Genomic DNA, 16,747 nt, shown 5'->3' on the forward strand with positions numbered 1-16,747 from the left:
ACGCTCATACCACAATGTCTATATTATATCCTGGCCTTTAATTTTAAAATCAGATTATATATAGGTATAACTACTTGTAAGAGAAATATAAGGTTAATATTATATATATTGCTTTTTAGATACCTATTTTTTAATTTTACATAAAAATTACACTGTATTTTATGTTATTCCAGTAAATAATAGAGTAGACTACTTCTGATTAATGCTGTATGCTGTAAATACTTTATAATTATAGTATATAAAATATCTCTTTAATATCTTTAAAGCTTGTTGAGGTATGAGCGTACAAAAAAACGCATTTTGTATGGTATTCTAGTGATCGGAGCAACCGGGTGATCGAAACAGCCGGGAAATACGTTATTAGCTACTTAGATAAGAGGCTTTAAAAACTCTTTAATAAGGATAATAATAACTCTAATTTATTTAATAATAGTACTAATACTAACTTAGATTTATTAGATATAACCTTAAAGGTTAATATAGTATTATAAAAAGAAAGTAAGGTTATATAGTAAAGGTAGTAAGTTATATGTAGTAGTAAAAAAAGGGGAAGTTATAAATAAATATTATTTTTTGTTCTATAGGTAATATAGCTTTAGGGTATTATATATATATATAGGGCGGAAGGTAGTTACTATAGGTTGATATAGAAAGGTTGGGAGCAGTGCACACACCAGTGCACCATAACAAGACCTTGTACTATATACTTATTTCTAAGGATAATTATAATGCTCTTTAGCCTATAGGCCCTACCTATAAGATAGTAAACTTTATAATTATTTATCTAGTCGCCTAGTTTTATCTATATATAATTTAGATTAGATAGACTACCTGCCACATACTGACAGTAGGCTCACTGCCTAATATGCAACCTGCTGGCTCTTGGCTGATTGGCCAACAGACCCAAGTAGGAAATCAATCAATCAATCAATCAATCAATAATACTTCATAAATAAATCATATATCCTTTAAAGAATATCCATGTCAAATCATGCATCACTGGCTATTCGCTTTGGATGCTTTTTTCTCTTCTTCCTAGGACTGATAAGTTTTGGATCCTTGCCTTGCCCCAAGCTGCTCTTGCCAGCTATATCATCATCATCAACCCGTAAAGCCTCATCTCGATATTGAGATTGTGTGTTAGATGTCTGTTTTTTCTTCTTTTTCCCTTTTTTCTTTACCAGAGTTCCGTCAGCCGGTATGCCACGGGCATTAATGCGCTCCGATGCTCTTTGCATTTCGAGCCGGAGCCGTTCCACTTCCTGCATTGCCCTCATCATCTCAGCATCGTCCTCTTCCTTTCCAGGTTCTTGGGCAGTCATTGGTTCTAATTGATCAGACTCGTTGAGTGAAAAGTGCCCAATCCGGCTTGAATCGACCTGCAGAAGACTTCGTTTGGGTTTGCCTATGTCGTCGATCTCTCGACTCCTGGTCGCTGTTGGGGGGGATCCATCGATTCCGAATGTCTCGTCAGTAGCTATCTCAACCCTTTCTGAACGCGACCGGTGCTTCTTTTCCGTCCGCCCATCTTCAATGAATATGGAAAAACCTTTTTGCTCACTGTCGATGGCCAAATCGATAATGGGTATTGAATCAATGTCAAGTTCCTCACCATTCGAGGCAGTGAAAACTTGGTGTAAAGGTGTAGACCTGCCCGATGACTCCTCATCATTCCCAATGTAGAAAGGATCATCTCTATTGCGGTCCCTTCGTTCTACCCCCCGTTTTGCAATACTGCCGGGCTCTTGAGGTGAGTTTTCAAAGGTGTCTTGATATGACTGTGCACGCTGTTCTGATTTCAGTGAGGCTTCACGCTGACTGCTAACCGCCGAGCTATCTCGAATATAGTAAAAGTCTTGAAAGTTTTGGTGATCACCAACATCAAGCCAGGAACTGTTCGGGGCATTGAGGGTTATCTGGAGCTTATCATTCATAGCTTGATTCAGATCAAGATTCTCGGGCAAAGGAACTTTCTTTTGTGCATTTATAGCAACAGGATTCAGCTCCAGCCCAGAAAAGAGACTGGGGATCACAGATGTAAGTAAAAACGGCAGTTGTCGAAATTCAGAAGACCGGGGGTTTATTGCTTCTTTCGTTAGGCGCAGAAGTTCGAGAAACTCAATCGTTCGTTCTTGCACATCCAGATCAGGATGAGTCGCCAACGCCTCAAGAAAGCTAATAACCCGCGTAAGTAAAAGAGAACATTCATTTAGGCGTGCTGCATTCCAGTCATGGCAACCGGAAATCAGATGCAAGAAGACCTTGGGTATCGCTTGAAGATAAAGTGACAGCGTTCTGCCGGGAAGAGATATGTTATTTGTAGCGATCAAGGTATGCAGCGTACGATCCGGAAATGCAAGAAATTCCGCATACTCTCCCACCACCCATGCTGCTGGCCCAAGAATGCCAGCTCTGGAAGAACTCATCATGGACAAAGGATTGGCGTGGTCGTCAATAGAAAGGAATGACTCTGCCGCCCTTGTTGCTTCTAACCGGACAGATTTCACACGAACCGCCACATTGCGGATTTCCGCCCCGATTCTTGAGGCAATGTCCGCCTCGCGCGCAACTTGGCCCGATAGCTGCTGATCCAAATCGGAGAAACTCCCAGTATTCGATGGAGGTACAAGTCTCACCAACTGTATCAAAATGTTCACATACCACTCAAAGTCCACTATATCTGAGTAGTTATCATGCGAACAAATGTCGAGGATTTTGTGGATAACTTCGTTCCTATACTCATTAGGTAAAGGGGGTGTATGATGGATTTTTCGTTCATGGGGCTCTAATGCTTCCCCCATGCCATCATAGTCAACATCGGCCGACGATTTCAAACCCTCCACAGGTATCGGATTAGCGACAGAATTTGAGTCAAGAACGGAGGAATGCTGAAGTTGCGCAATAAGACGATCGACAACGAGTTGCAGGGTCTCACTAGAGACCATCTGTACAGCCAGTTCGAGAGCTTGTAGGCGAATAGAGATATCGGGGTCATCTAGACAGTCCATGATCACGTCTTGCTGCATTGCCACTAGCGCTGGGTGCGATAGGACAATTCTGTTGAACGCAAGAAGTGCCACGTACTTTACTGTACATGCGCTGTTAGACTTCGAGTCAAAAAAGTTAAAAGTTGAAGGAGACTTACGATTTGGATCAGCATCCATGGCTATCATGCCTCTCAGCTTCGCTACACAAAGGCTTGCAACTTCATCCCCTTCTTGAATGCCTTCAGCTTCGTCAAGAATTCCTCCTTGAATGATACCATTGATACATTCATAGAGTAAAGACATAGCAGTGGTTGTTTGGATGATATTTGTTAAAGGACGAAGGAGCTTCCGAACCAAACGGGGTTCTAAGGGCGTCAGAGTAGCAAACTGGGGAACTTGATGTTAGTTGATTTCTTGATAGGTATTCAGTCGGTTTCTACTTACAAGTTTTATTATTTTAATAGCCATCCAGTTGTTGCCACCATCAACAAGTAATTCGAAAAACCTGGGTGCCAGAGGGAGGAAGTCACGCGGCCTTCTCCAACCGAGTTCACATACAACATTGATGACAGCAGCTGTGACACTGCTGTCTTCGTGGGAGTCCATTAAACGTTCTTTAATTTTTGGCCATGCCAGCCTCAATGCTTCAGGGTAAACTAAAGCAAGCCTATAGAGACTGACGACCGTTTTCTTTCGAACGGTTGCATTCGAGTGTGAGAGGCGCGGTAGAAGATCTGAAAGTAAGGACATGGCAAGAGAAGGCGTGATAATGTGCGGCAGTGTTGCAAGGGGCAGTGAAAGATTTAGCACAGAAGAAGAAACAATGTCCTATACACTCGTCAGATGATGAAGGAATGGCGGAGACGTGATATATTCGACCGACCTTCTTCAGAAGATTTGTTGCCAACATCAATACCTCTGTATCTGCTCGAAAACTTTGTGCTGCCGCCAGATAGCCAACCCTTTTCTGTAAGTATTTGGCAGAAGACATAACTTCAAGAACATGAAACGACGCCCAAGACATGTCGTATCCGAACATTTCGAGGTATATGAGTTTCAATAGAGCGGTCGTCTTTTTGTCTGCTCGAAAATCAGTCATCGGTCAAATGATATGGGGGAGAGGGCAGGAGAATAGTGAGAATTGCGAACCCATGTCCTGTGACTTAATTTCAACCTTGCATTCTTTAAGGCTGTTTTGAATATACTCGACCTCATTGCCCCTATTGTTTCGCAGACCTCTGATGAGGTCGTAGAGAGATTTTTCGAACCTGGGAGGTCTCATGTCAGCGTCATCACGGGCAATGGAAGAATCAAAGATCCTACATTGTTAATGTGAATATGCTGTGCCTCACAGAGCAACTGAGGAAAATAATATTAGTGCCCTAAACGGTGATAAACCCATCACCAATTAGGCAATGCTTTCTCATGCCGAAATTTAACAAATGTGACTTTCTGGGCATGTTTTTCTATGGTCCCGCAATTTCAGTTTGCGTCTCGAGAGATCATACAAATGTATGCTTCATCCTCGCACAAAAAGTTCTGCCGCTGTAGCTACTTCGGTATTCGTCTCCAATAATCGGCAAAAGTGGGAATCTCGGGTGACAGTGACATGTACGGAGTACTTGGGGTGTATAGGTAGCTAAGGATTCGGCAGCTCTCACTAACCTTCCTAGGTAGTAGAGGACTTCACTCCGGTTGGTCGGACATCCCATTAAGTAGCCTTATGAATAATAATGAGACACTGTATATCTTCCTGTTCCTACCTGAATAATGATAAGCACGACATCTAAGTTTGGACACAAGACATAACACAGTGTATTTTTTTTAGTTCATTACATTTCCTTCAGTTATTTAACCTAGGCGAAATCAATAGTTACTGACTCATTCGGGGAGCGCTTGTTTAATCAGTGGTGGTTAAGTAATCCCTGCCGCATCCGCTACGAGCCACTGCTCATGATTGGTTAGCAATCGGTCTTGAAGCCGTATCATACGGAGTAGGTAGGCAAACAATGTTAAACTACTATTTTCTTCGAGGTCCATAACTTGTGTCAGATCCTCATGCTTCAGCAATGGCGAATGTTTTAATGAATTCGGACCGCGGTTTGGATTCGTTAAACCCGGGTGCTGCTCTTCGTCTATCCCAAGAAGCTTCCGTTTTCTTGAAGAAATATCATTATCCGCTGCCTACTTTTCCCTTATCATTGGCCTCTGCTTCAGAGAATCCGGACAAATGGGGCACTTGCGAGCAGCTATTCCTTGCCTGTCTGCGTACCGGTGATGACAAATCTGCGCATCTTTGCTTGGATCGTCTGACTGAACGTTTTGGTCCTTCCAATGAGAAGATCATGGGATTAAGAGGTCTCTATCAGGAAGCTACTGCAAAGGATGTGGCTTCTTTGGAGAAAGTACTCTCAGAATATGAAACTATTCTATCAGAAAATCCAGTGAATGTGGTCAGTTTCGAAATTTATGACTAGGGTTATAGGAAATGCATGCTGAGGATATTATTATAGCCTGTCCTGAAACGTCGAGTCGCCATTCTGCGCTCAATGTCTAGAGAAGAGGATGCCATCTCTGCATTGGTGGAGTTTCTTGAGGCCTTCCCAACAGATGCAGAAGCCTGGTGTGAACTTGCAGACTTGTACCAGTCTCAGGGCATGACCTCACAAGCGATATTTAGCCTTGAGGAAGCGCTTCTTATAACGCCCAATTCCTGGAATGTATGTGCTTCCACTTTGACATCTATTAACAGAATTTATCTAATTCATTCTGGCAAACAGCTGCATGCGCGTCTTGGGGAGCTGTTTTACATCTCTGCGATTGCGTCGGATTCTAAGGCAGTTTTGCCGGGCCTCCTTGCCATGTCTATACAGTACTTTTGCAGGAGTATTGAATTGTGTGACGATTATTTGAGAGGTTTATATGGATTGATACTGGTACTTTGCGCCATTGCCTTTTGCCCCTCTACCCCAATTTATTTTTTCAATTTTCATTTTACTACTGATACACATCATTATTCTGGGTTCTCTCTTTGACTAATGCTTAATTCTAGGCCTCCTCGTTCCTCATCGAGCATTTGACTGTCCAACCTTTATCTGCAAACTATTCAACCAATGCAGAGAGTGTGCCATCGAAGGAAGTGGTCGAGAAGCTGAACGATATGGCGAAACAAAGGCTGCGCAAGCTTGTAGAGTCCGAATTTGGGGTTCCCGAAGACGACGCAGAGAAGCAAGCAGAGCTCATCGCAGCACAAGAACTGCTCCATCGAGAGAAATAATTGTCACTATCGTTGTATTCTTCGTACATGCTTACTTAAAAAACAAACCCTTGCTTTACAATGCCCTTTGTAACAGTGAGATTCCATGAAAATGCTTAAAAAGTTCACACAGGATTTATGTTCTTTGTACGATTGTGGTGATCACTGTTTTAGCGATGAGCTGCTGGTTTTGTACATGTGTTCTCATATGGAAAACTTTTTATACAGCGTAGTTGGCTATCTGGTATTACTTTCTCACTGTCTGGTCAGGGTTATTTTGATACTAAGACATCTTGGCTGGTCCTATTAAATTGCGAGTGTAGGCGCCCTGGTCTGTTTATCGAGGCCCTTTGGCTATGAGACGGCTAGGAATTTGGTTTGACAATTATGTATCTAAACTAAACACTGGCCATGACCGAACATTATCTCTCTATTATGAGACATATAATAAAGAAAATATTCTAATTCTAAGACATAGGACATATTAAGGTGTGTGTATGCAACAACATTCAACCCCCACCCCTTTCTCCTTCCTTGCCTTCCATCAGAAAGGAGTGATTTCCAAGTCCTGTGGCAGTGCAAATTATCTTAGGCTGCCTAGGCCTGCAATAATACAGCAAATGGGAAGAATTAAATGACAGCAGCTTTGTGAGCAGCTTTATCAAGCCGCCCCAGCAAGTCGCCATATTGCATATAAATACTATAAATACTCTTACGGAGTAGAACTCCTTTCACTACTATTCTCCTGGTGGCCTGTCAGTTTCAGGCCAGAATTTCGTCTCCTTAGTAGTATGGATCGGAAAGATGGTGATTTCTTTGTATGACACTATGAGAGCTGCTTTCCAGGGGTGTCTTTGGCCGCTGTAAGTCAAATCAGGCTGGTCATTTTTAGCCTTCCAAACAAACACTTAGAGCAATCGGTATCATCTCATGTAAAAGAACTCTTTTTATCCAAAGATAAAGCCCCTTACATCTACTCCTAGTTCTAAGTTTTCATGCTATACCCGAAGCCTAGGACTTTCATCAGTCTCCAAGATAATTCCGTAGGAGACCTTCGAAAGCTTCCATTCCTTTCTTTTAACAACACTAAATTCTGCATACTTACCTACCTACTAGGTACTAGCCACTATCATTAACACATGATGATCATTGGTCAGATTTCATACTGTCAAAAATTGCATTATTAAGTTCTTTGGGCAGCAAGATGGAATCAGGGCAACACAGGCAATGACACAGGGTTGTTGCTGGCTCCATATTATTCACAAAGCTACTAAGTCAACTACTCTGTGTTTTGAGGTGCTACCTACTATTAATAATCTGATCTGATTAATGTAATGTACGTACTAATAATGGGCTAGGAATAGGATTCCTTTCCCCCCTCTGTGCCTCTGCCCAACTCCACTTAGGCCAACAACCTCTGATGGTCAGGCACGTAATGTTTTTTTTGTTCCCATCCTGTCATAAATCTGGCCAAACAGGAACACAAATCATATTCTTTGCATCTATCCACATGTCCAATGCTCTCCTGTTGAGAAGAGCTAACTGATCATTTCCTCCTCTCCAACATTCATAATCTGAATATAATAACATAACTGCACATCCACTATTGATGTCTATTTATCCATTACCCAGCCACACTTAATGTTATATTTCATTCCACTTGTTCCCCATCCAATTATGAAGTTTGGGTGATAAATTTCCTGTTATTGCTTCTGCTTCTGTCTCTATTTCAATCCCTTTGAACCGAAGTGTTTATCTTCAGTGTACTTGTGAAGCCTCCAAGTGAACAAGAGTCGTGGATCGGACATTTATCCTCAGAAATAACCCTTTTCTATAGTTTCTGAACAGGAGAGGCGCTAAGAGCTCCTACAAGAATTTCTGCGCCATTATCCATGACGTAAGTACCGAACTGAATGAAACTTTGCTGATGAATCTTGCTAATCAATGGCTGCATCAGGTTTAACATCACAATTGATCATACAAGTTCTCACGACTCAGATAATTCGTCTCTAAGCGACGAGGACTCCTCGGGTGTTCAGGTCTCGCCGCCGTCAATTACTGGTAGTCACGATTATCAAGACTCGTATGATGTTGGAGGCGAATGGGCGCATTTGCCGTATCCTGATGAGATAAAGCCGTCCGATTCAGCCTCTAGACCAAGGACATCACGCCATACTCGCCATACAATTCATAATTCTCGATCCAGATCAAGTCGTCGTTATTCGAGGCGCGATATACTCCCGGAGCGGGAATCGCTCTCCCAGAGGCCAAGGCGCCACCATTCTCCCGAGTCTCCTGAAAGTGTGGACTCGGATGAAGAATTTGTGGGCACTTACGCGCGGCCGCCACCAGACAGGCGCTACTGGTCATCTGTCGCTCCGAGGCCAGTTGGCGGATATGCACACAGCTCGTCTTCAGGACCCTCCTACAATGTTTATCACCATGGTGGCATTCCTCATGGCCCTTTCGGACATCCCGGAGGGTCTCATCCTCCTTCTGACCAACTGGTAAGGTTTGGTCACCTGGGACATCCAGGCAGTTCTACACAATACGGGAACCCGTCACCTTATGGATATGGTCCACCATATCCTCACACACACACAGCTCCTGTACCTCCCTTTTTTGGTCATGATCATCATTCTGGACACTCAGCACATCACTTGCATCAGCAACCGCAGCCTCGAAATCGGAGCGGTGGGCATAGCCCGCCCCAGCCGCCGCCGCCACATCCGGTACCTTCTCATGGCAATCCTCCTTATGGAGGCTCACCATTCAGTCCCCCAGATCTCATAACGTATGGCGCCGGAGGTTATTTCTACAACCAAGCCTATCCGGTAGTTCCTGGTGGGATGGTTCCTCCGCAGTACTTTGGCCAATTCCCGCATTTGTCGTCTCCGCCCCAGAAGTCTACCACTCCACCACCATCACAATCAGACACGGCCAAAGACGAAGCCATTGCAAGACTGGAGAAGTTAATCCTAGATGAGCGGACAGAACGAGAGGCAAGAGAAGCTGCGCGCGAGGCGGCCCTCGAAAAAGCTGCTGCGGAAAAGGCTGCCGCAGAAGAACGGGCTGCTGCGGAGAAGAAAATAGCTGAAGAAGCGGCAGCGAAGGCCAAGGCAGAAGCAGAGAAAAAGGCTGCTGAAGATATTGCTAAAGCAAAGAAAGAAGCAGAAGAAGCTGCGAAGAAAGCAGCAGAAGAAGCTGCTGCCGCTGCAGCGGCGGAGGCAGCAGCGGCGGCAGCAGCAGCAGCGAATAACCCTCCTCCGGAAAAGAAGAAACCTATCAAATTCAAGGACGCTGTTGGCAGGAAATTTAGTTTCCCTTTTCACTTGTGCAAGACGTGGCAGGTAAGTTCTGTGTCCTCTTAAATACTGGAAGGCCGTGTCTCATTCTTATCTGTGCTGTCGACAGGGGATGGAAGAGCTTATTCGTCAAGCTTTTCTTCATGTCGAGGTTATAGGACCACACGTTGCTGAAGGGCATTATGACCTAGTTGGACCGAACGGTGATATCATACTTCCACAGGTTTGGGAAACTGTGATAGAACCTGATTGGACCATAACGATGCACATGTGGCCAATACCAGAGAAGCCAAAGGATCCTGACCCTCCTCCACCTCCGCCGCCGGCGGCGCCGGCTCCTGAAGAAAATGCTACCGTCGAGGAGCCGAAGAAAAAGCCAGACGGAGCAGGTATGTTCAATCTCTTTCCTTATCGGGTCTTATCTTCTTCTTTCCCATTTGATTTGGTTAGGTTAGGGAAATTCTATTGACTCTTCCTTCAAGTAGCTTCAGGTCCCAAGAAATCACGACCTCGAGGGCCCGATCCTGGATCCTTCGCGATGTGGATGGCCGGTAGCAACCGGGCAAAGTTAAACAAGACTTTAAAAGTGGAAAAAAAGCCTGAAATTGTGCAGCAACACGGCGACACTTGCGGTGTTATGTGAGCGAGTTGAGGGCCTAATTGCCGGAAATTAGTTCCGAACAACAATTGGAGACAAATTGGACTTGGCAATGGTTTTCGGACGGATGCCTCTGAGGAATATTTCTGATCGAGGAATAAATCTCGGTCTCTATCTCTTCGGGAAGGATCTTCCTTCGGTGACTCAGATAGTTTTCCGTCTTGCGGCCCTTACCGCTACATGGCACATTTCAGGAGGCATGGCTTTTCCTCTCGACGTGGTCGGGATTGGTTTCTCATGTCTCATATATACCAGCCTTGTCGGCTAGAAAATATCAGGGGAATTTTAAGCAGAAGTCGATGCTTTCTCCCCCCTTTAGTATTTGGAGGAGAGGTTTTCAACTTGGCCGATGGAAGGGCATGTTAAAGTATGTTCCTTGACTAGTATTGGGTAATGTTAGATTTAAGATTTTATTTCACAATTGATACCCTTAGAAGGAATTTGTTGGATGGTCATGAAGAATTGCCCGGAAGCCGGCCTTGTTATGATTGTGATTATCTTTTCTTACTGCTGTAATCGTTCTGTTCTCTTTCTTTTAAGAGCAAAGAAAAGAAGGCACTGGCAGTGTTTGCCGATGCCGTGTCATTTAAATTACATATTAGTATTAGAGTACATACATACAATTCAACTCGAATTACGGTAAACCTTCTGACGCGATGCATGCAGATTTGAGGTTGAATACTTCAGATGGTCTCCAGTCGAAATCTCTAGTCGAGGTCTCTAGGTAGTTTTAGTAATCTGCCTACAGACCATTCAACAATTATCTTACAAGAGGGGAACAATGAAGGATAACAGTTCGCAACATCACAAAACCCTGTATATGATTTGCTTTTGGGCGTTCTTGGGGGCTTCATTTTATGCGTTCATTATAATTCTTGTGTCGGTGGAGTTAGATGTGGAACATACTACACGGCGACATTAGATACGTAAGTTAGATCAGGTCTGGATTCATCGCCATCATAATCATAATCAAAGAAAAAAAATTATTCGCATGATTGTTGAACGCTGAGCTGAAATAACACGGCTCTTCTGGAGGGAGAACCCGCCGTTTGATCTAAATTATGATCAAAGTCACTGGAATTTATTGACAATGTCAATCTGTCCCTCGACGTGGAATGAGAGGCTTCCAGTCCTTCATAGCTTCATCCGCTCCATCATCAAGAAAATTTCTCAACGGACCTTCATGTCCACCAGGTAGGTGAGAAGTCTTATTGACTTCCATCTCGTTGGGGGATTCAAGACCCGTGCCTTTCCGCCACGGCTGACATTCAAGTCTCTCGTTTGGGGAAGAAGATGCAGGTTTGCTGTTGACTCTAGCGGGAAGAGGAGGTCTGTAGGTGTGAGTTTCCTCCAACCTCTCGTGATGGTTTCGTGTGTCATGATTTCGAAATTCGGACGAGATGTCGGATTTATTCGAGTTCATTTGGAGGCTCAATGAAACTGGCTTTCTAGGTATTGGGGGTGGCAGCTCTCTTGGGTTTAAATCACCCGGTTTCTGTGAAGATACACTTCTATCATTCGAAGAGTTCTGCTTGGTCTGTGTGTCACTTTCCAATGGCGTTGTCTGTATGGTACTGGACTTCGCAAGCCGTCTAGGAACTGGAGGCTTCGGTGGAGTTTTCACTGGAAGTGACGACCGGTTGAAGTCCTGCCCACCATTTTCTTCCGATGATTGTTGCAACGTGATCCAGTCAGGTTCAGCACTTGGAGAAAAGGGATTTGATTTTCGATATATGTTGGGAATTTGTCCATGCTCCGGGGGCTTAATTGTCGACCTCACATGCGAACCTGATTTCTGTCAGCCAACTGTGTGTTTTAGTATGAACTATGTCTTCTGGATCTATACCCTGGTCAAGCCACCATTTGTGACGATCTGAACTGGCCGGAGGGAACCCTGGTGCAATAGATCGATAACCAATAAGCTCCTCGTCTTCACTATCCTCGACAGTGAATTTCAACGTCAAGTCGCCTATTTCACGGCGGTGCTTATCGTAAAGAACGCGACTGAGTCGATCCTTGGTTTGCTCGTCAACAATACTTATCGTGCAATCAAACAGAGCGAATACAGGACGATGATCTGAGAATTTCAGGTCTGCCGTGCGGTAATGCCTTTGCCTGAGGTTTGCCCCTTTCCAAAGTATCCGATCACACCACGCAGGTATACGAGCTTTTTCTCTGGAAAGAAGTTAGAGCTGCTTAGACTGGATACAGTGGTATATCTTACGATGTATCGTATTCATCAGTGCCTATGTTGTACTTATAAGTTGGAGGGAATCCGATACGGCCTTCAGAGTAGAACTGAAATGTTCTACCTGCGATCATTTGTAGGTTCAACTATGAAAATATCAGCATTTCAAAGTTTATTTTTGAGAACGGACTGAATTACCTGATCATTCTCGTACAGCTTGTCGTATTGCTTCTTTTGTATCAGTTCTCTTACTTTCTGGTCGCTAAGGCCTATGCGATAATTGAAATCGCCCAACCATATGATCGCGTCGTGATCTTCAATGGACTTGTTTTTCTGAAATCTCAGACCGTGGCTTATTGTTGCGTAGTCTCTGTTCCTTTCGTCATAGTTCGCAAATCCAGCGGCAAGATGAGCTGTGACGAAGCACAGTTTCGTATTCGACAGTTCGAGACGGATGGCACATCCGCCCTTATTGCCCGCCATTCCGGAAAGGCCAGTCTTCATCATATAATATATGTTAGCAGGTTGAGTAAAGGTCATTGGGAATGAAAGCCTGCCTTCTTCACACTTCCTTCCACGTTCTTCACATCCCCAAGAGCATCGGCCCTGATATATATTAGAAGAGCAGCGCCAACAAGCTGTCCACTTCTTAGGAGGACATATTTGCTTCTTTTAAATCGTTCTGAATAGGAGTTCAAACACCTCTTGACTGCTTCTTCCCACACAAGGCGTGGTTTAGGATCTGTAGACATTATTTGTTGTGGACTGAGTTCCACAATTTCTTGAAACGCAACAGCGACAATTGTTGGATCTTCTCCATCTTCCTCACGCAGCGCAAGAAGCCATGGAGAAAGATCAGCGGTAGCACCCTCGCTTCTTCCATTCAAATTGAAAGTTCCAGCCCATATTCGTATATTTCTCACAGACGTGTATTCTGCGACTCGTCGGTTGAGCTCTGCAGTGACCATATCGTTTATAGGATCATACAGATCAACAGATACTTGGTTCGCCAAACGCCCTAGTAAGATGTCTATGGTGTTCTGTCTGGCCTTATCTGCAAATGTGTTCACGTACAAGCGTGTTGCACTCTTCCGTACATCTGCAAATGCACCAGCAAGTGACATTTTACCGTGCCTTGTGAAGGATGACTTCAGCGCGCCAGTGCCGGCATATATTTTGGACAGAGCATCTCCATTATCTGCCCAGAGACTTGAATGTCTCATTTGAAGATCCGGGACCATATGCCCTCCCTGTTGAAACAAAAAAGACTCTAGAGCCATCTGACTGATTATTGTCTGCACGAGATTTGTTCTATCGAGACAATCAAGACAATTGGTCCGAAATATGCCTTCTTGTTGTAATATAACTGTTGATCCCTTCTCTTTGCACTTCTCATCTGACTTGGAAGTTTGGGGGCCGACACCCTCATCCGATAGAAAGTACGCAAATCCATCCAATGAGTGCTCGATGATATGTCGAATCTGACTGCTGCCTTCGTAACCCAGTGGGCCGCGTGTCTCCGCATGGAAATCAAATTCAGTGGTCTTCAAAAGATGATGTCTGACTTGCGAAGTAGCATCATTCTGTTGTCTGAGAGATCTCCTCGCAACGTGTTCTCGGAATCGCGCCGACAACTCAGATTCCCCAGGTTTTGTCTCACTGAGAAGATTTATAATGTGTACGGCTCCGTATTTTAGTTCAAGAGTCTCGAAATGCTTATCAAAAGCATGCTGCGTGGCCTCAAAAGACCTGGCAATTTCTATCTTTTGCTGTCCAGGGAGAAGACCGGCTGTTTGCTCCCAAAAAATTGGCACTGACCCGCGTGCTTGCGTGTAAGAAAAAGTTATGCCTGGGGGGATCCATAAAACAGTTTCGGTTTCGACAAAATTTGAAACATTCCCGTCATCGTCAATACCACGGGAATTGAACCTTGTACCCGCACGCCGAGAAGACAAACGTGAGATGACAGTTATATTTGAGGGAAGATTTGACCGCAGTTGAGGTAAGAGAGAGATGGAAGCAGGTATCGTTAAGGTTCCAGCAAATCCTCTAATAACCGACGTTAAAATGTGCGATGAATCAAGGTTCGCTCTTTCATGGGTCGTCAGACGTCTACGAAAAAGCAACAGAGGACGAATCATGTAAGAGTTCCACAGCATATCTTCATCGAGACTGTCGATGTCGAAGGTTCCTGAATCATTGTATCTGAGATAGGGTTAGCCAGCTGCGGCCAATAGCAAGGGTATGGTTCACTTACCGATTCTGGAGACGATCTGTGAGGTTGAAATCGGGGCTGTAATAGAAGCTACCATCATTTAAGAGCCTTTTTAAGGCTAAAAAAGGGTGATCCGTGACAATATCTTTATTGTCATAAATGCCATCGTGGTTGATCTCTTCCGTAGCAAATCGAGAAGCTAACTGGTAGTCCTCGCTATGCTCATAATCCGATCGATTAAGACAGTCTATATCCACATTAACGCAATTTCCGAAGAGCTTCAAGGGTAATTGGGGCCACATACAAAATTCGACATTGTCGATCCTCAAAATTGTTTCCCCTGGTCGAACTGTCGCGGCCCTAGATGATGCAGTCACAACGCAGATAAAAACATCATTGTTTAAGGTGATGAGACCAAGAGTCCCATATCCCTCTCCCAATAGTCTGTAGTCTCGCAAATCCACCGACGAAAGGCTGGAGAAGTCCACCAGGCAGCGCGGCACATCGCCATGGTTGCTTGCACCTCTGGACGGATCTATAGTCGTCGAAGTATGACTAAGGAGCAATACAGACTTGTTTGTAGCTAGAGCGATTGTACGACGAGGTTGATCTCGACAGAGAACGCGCAGAGTAGACATTGCCTGGTTAGACCATCACTACTGCCAGATTTTCATCTTTCAATGTATGTGTTATATGGAGACAATCCTTTTTGGAGATTACAGCATTCGCGGATGCTGCAGATATTGTGTCGTCAGCAAAAAGGAGGTGAATTCGATGTGGGAACTTGCACATTCATTGAAATTAACTGCAGAGAGCAATGATTAACCAGCGAATGACATGAAGAATATTATTATCGTTATATTGGCTGTCCAATTTGCATAGCCCGGGTAGCTTGGCCCTGACGTACTATTTCGGGCTAACAGGAACCTCCATTATTGATGCTGACTCAGCGCGTTTGTCCGCAAAAAAAAAAGTTCCTGTCGCCCCAACTGGTTTACGGAGTAAAGAAAATTGGGTATATTGTTCACCAACTTCTGGCAGGAAGGGTCAGCACTGTATTTACTGTCAGCCCATCCTATCTCTTTAACCTTCTCTGCTAGAACGAACAAAGAGAAGGTGCCCTCCAAATGGGCCTGGCAGAACCTCGCAAGTAAGGCGATTATAACAGCATGATCTCCGCGTCTCGCTAATCACCAGGAGAATAGGAAAATCAAGATATCGCACGACCCGAATAATACTATCTGGGCTCGATCGACAAGTGGATTTGGTTATAAGATTTTAACCTCTCAGGGGTGGACTCCTGGTAGCTTCTTAGGCGCACGCAACGCAGCGCACGCTGATACCTTCACTGCCGCCAGCGCATCTCATATCCGAGTGACCCTTAAGGATGATACCCTTGGTTTAGGCGCTCGTCCTCGAGGAACTGCAGATTTCGAGCCTACTGGGCTTGATGCATTCCAAGGGCTGCTGGGGCGACTCAACGGAAAGAGTGACGCGGAGTTGGAAAGAGAGCAGCGACAACGAGATGATGCGAGGCTGGCACTTTATGCCGCGAAAAAGTGGCAGGCGGTTAGATTCATAAGCGGGGGATTTTTGGTCCAGGAGAAACACGAGCCTCTTGCTGCAGAAAGCAACGCCAAGGACGCTAGAAAGGAGCCGTGTCATGAAGACAAGACACAGAAACTGGAAGGAGATACCGGCATGGCAAGTGTCAATGCTGAGCCACCGGGATCTGTTTGCCAGGTAGCTGCCGAGTGTGACGGATCCAAGCAGGAAGTCGTGGATGATGTTTCATGTACAGCCGCCACAAAGAAGAAAAAAGAGAAATCCAAGAAGCGGAAACGGATATCTTCCGATTCTAATGATAAAGCCGAAACTCGAAAAGATCGTTGTCAATCTCCTGATCGTGTCCATTCGAATGAGCGAGCCGCAGGATCATTGTCCCAAACAGCGACTAAGCCGAGAGAACAGATACCTATGGGCAGGCATGTTATAAGGAGTCGTCACATTCAACAGAAGAAAAGGGCGCTCATGGATGACAAATCTCTCAACGAGGTGAGTATCCGGTCCCTATATAAGTAATAATTATTTCTTATCTCTTTTGGTTCGTGAACTGATTTTGGCTAGATATTCATGGC

The 16,747-nt window shown here is 44.5% G+C and overlaps 5 protein-coding genes across 5 annotated transcripts; 3 read left to right on the forward strand and 2 right to left on the reverse strand.

Moving 5' to 3' along the window:
• Positions 1-989: 989 nt before the first annotated feature.
• T310_9631 (AP-3 complex subunit delta) lies at positions 990-4,699 on the reverse strand (the record flags this gene model as incomplete). The annotated part of the gene is made up of 6 exons (XM_013467910.1): positions 990-3,088; positions 3,146-3,374; positions 3,432-3,815; positions 3,871-4,067; positions 4,137-4,306; positions 4,653-4,699. 6 exons carry the CDS (start codon positions 4,697-4,699, stop codon positions 990-992), a joined length of 3,126 nt encoding a protein of 1,041 aa, XP_013323364.1.
• A 357-nt stretch (positions 4,700-5,056) lies between these two features.
• T310_9632 (uncharacterized protein) lies at positions 5,057-6,264 on the forward strand (the record flags this gene model as incomplete). The annotated part of the gene is made up of 4 exons (XM_013467911.1): positions 5,057-5,440; positions 5,501-5,707; positions 5,768-5,923; positions 6,040-6,264. 4 exons carry the CDS (start codon positions 5,057-5,059, stop codon positions 6,262-6,264), a joined length of 972 nt encoding a protein of 323 aa, XP_013323365.1.
• A 1,871-nt stretch (positions 6,265-8,135) lies between these two features.
• T310_9633 (uncharacterized protein) lies at positions 8,136-10,191 on the forward strand (the record flags this gene model as incomplete). Its single annotated transcript, XM_013467912.1, has 4 exons — positions 8,136-8,140; positions 8,201-9,593; positions 9,658-9,937; positions 10,034-10,191. 4 exons carry the CDS (start codon positions 8,136-8,138, stop codon positions 10,189-10,191), a joined length of 1,836 nt encoding a protein of 611 aa, XP_013323366.1.
• A 1,108-nt stretch (positions 10,192-11,299) lies between these two features.
• Positions 11,300-15,247, reverse strand: T310_9634 (Phosphoinositide 5-phosphatase; the record flags this gene model as incomplete). The annotated part of the gene is made up of 7 exons (XM_013467913.1): positions 11,300-11,994; positions 12,053-12,381; positions 12,431-12,540; positions 12,593-13,000; positions 13,120-14,599; positions 14,652-14,856; positions 14,914-15,247. 7 exons carry the CDS (start codon positions 15,245-15,247, stop codon positions 11,300-11,302), a joined length of 3,561 nt encoding a protein of 1,186 aa, XP_013323367.1.
• Positions 15,248-15,736: 489 nt separating this feature from the next.
• Positions 15,737-16,745, forward strand: T310_9635 (Protein pxr1; the record flags this gene model as incomplete). The annotated part of the gene is made up of 3 exons (XM_013467914.1): positions 15,737-15,759; positions 15,815-16,664; positions 16,737-16,745. Coding segments are annotated over 3 exons (882 nt in total), but the record flags the coding sequence as incomplete, so codon positions are not given.
• Between the last annotated feature and the right edge of the window lie 2 nt (positions 16,746-16,747).

Source organism: Rasamsonia emersonii (assembly GCF_000968595.1).
Source record: "Rasamsonia emersonii CBS 393.64 chromosome Unknown ctg1118621762163, whole genome shotgun sequence".
Classification (NCBI taxonomy): Eukaryota; Fungi; Ascomycota; class Eurotiomycetes; order Eurotiales; family Trichocomaceae; genus Rasamsonia; species Rasamsonia emersonii.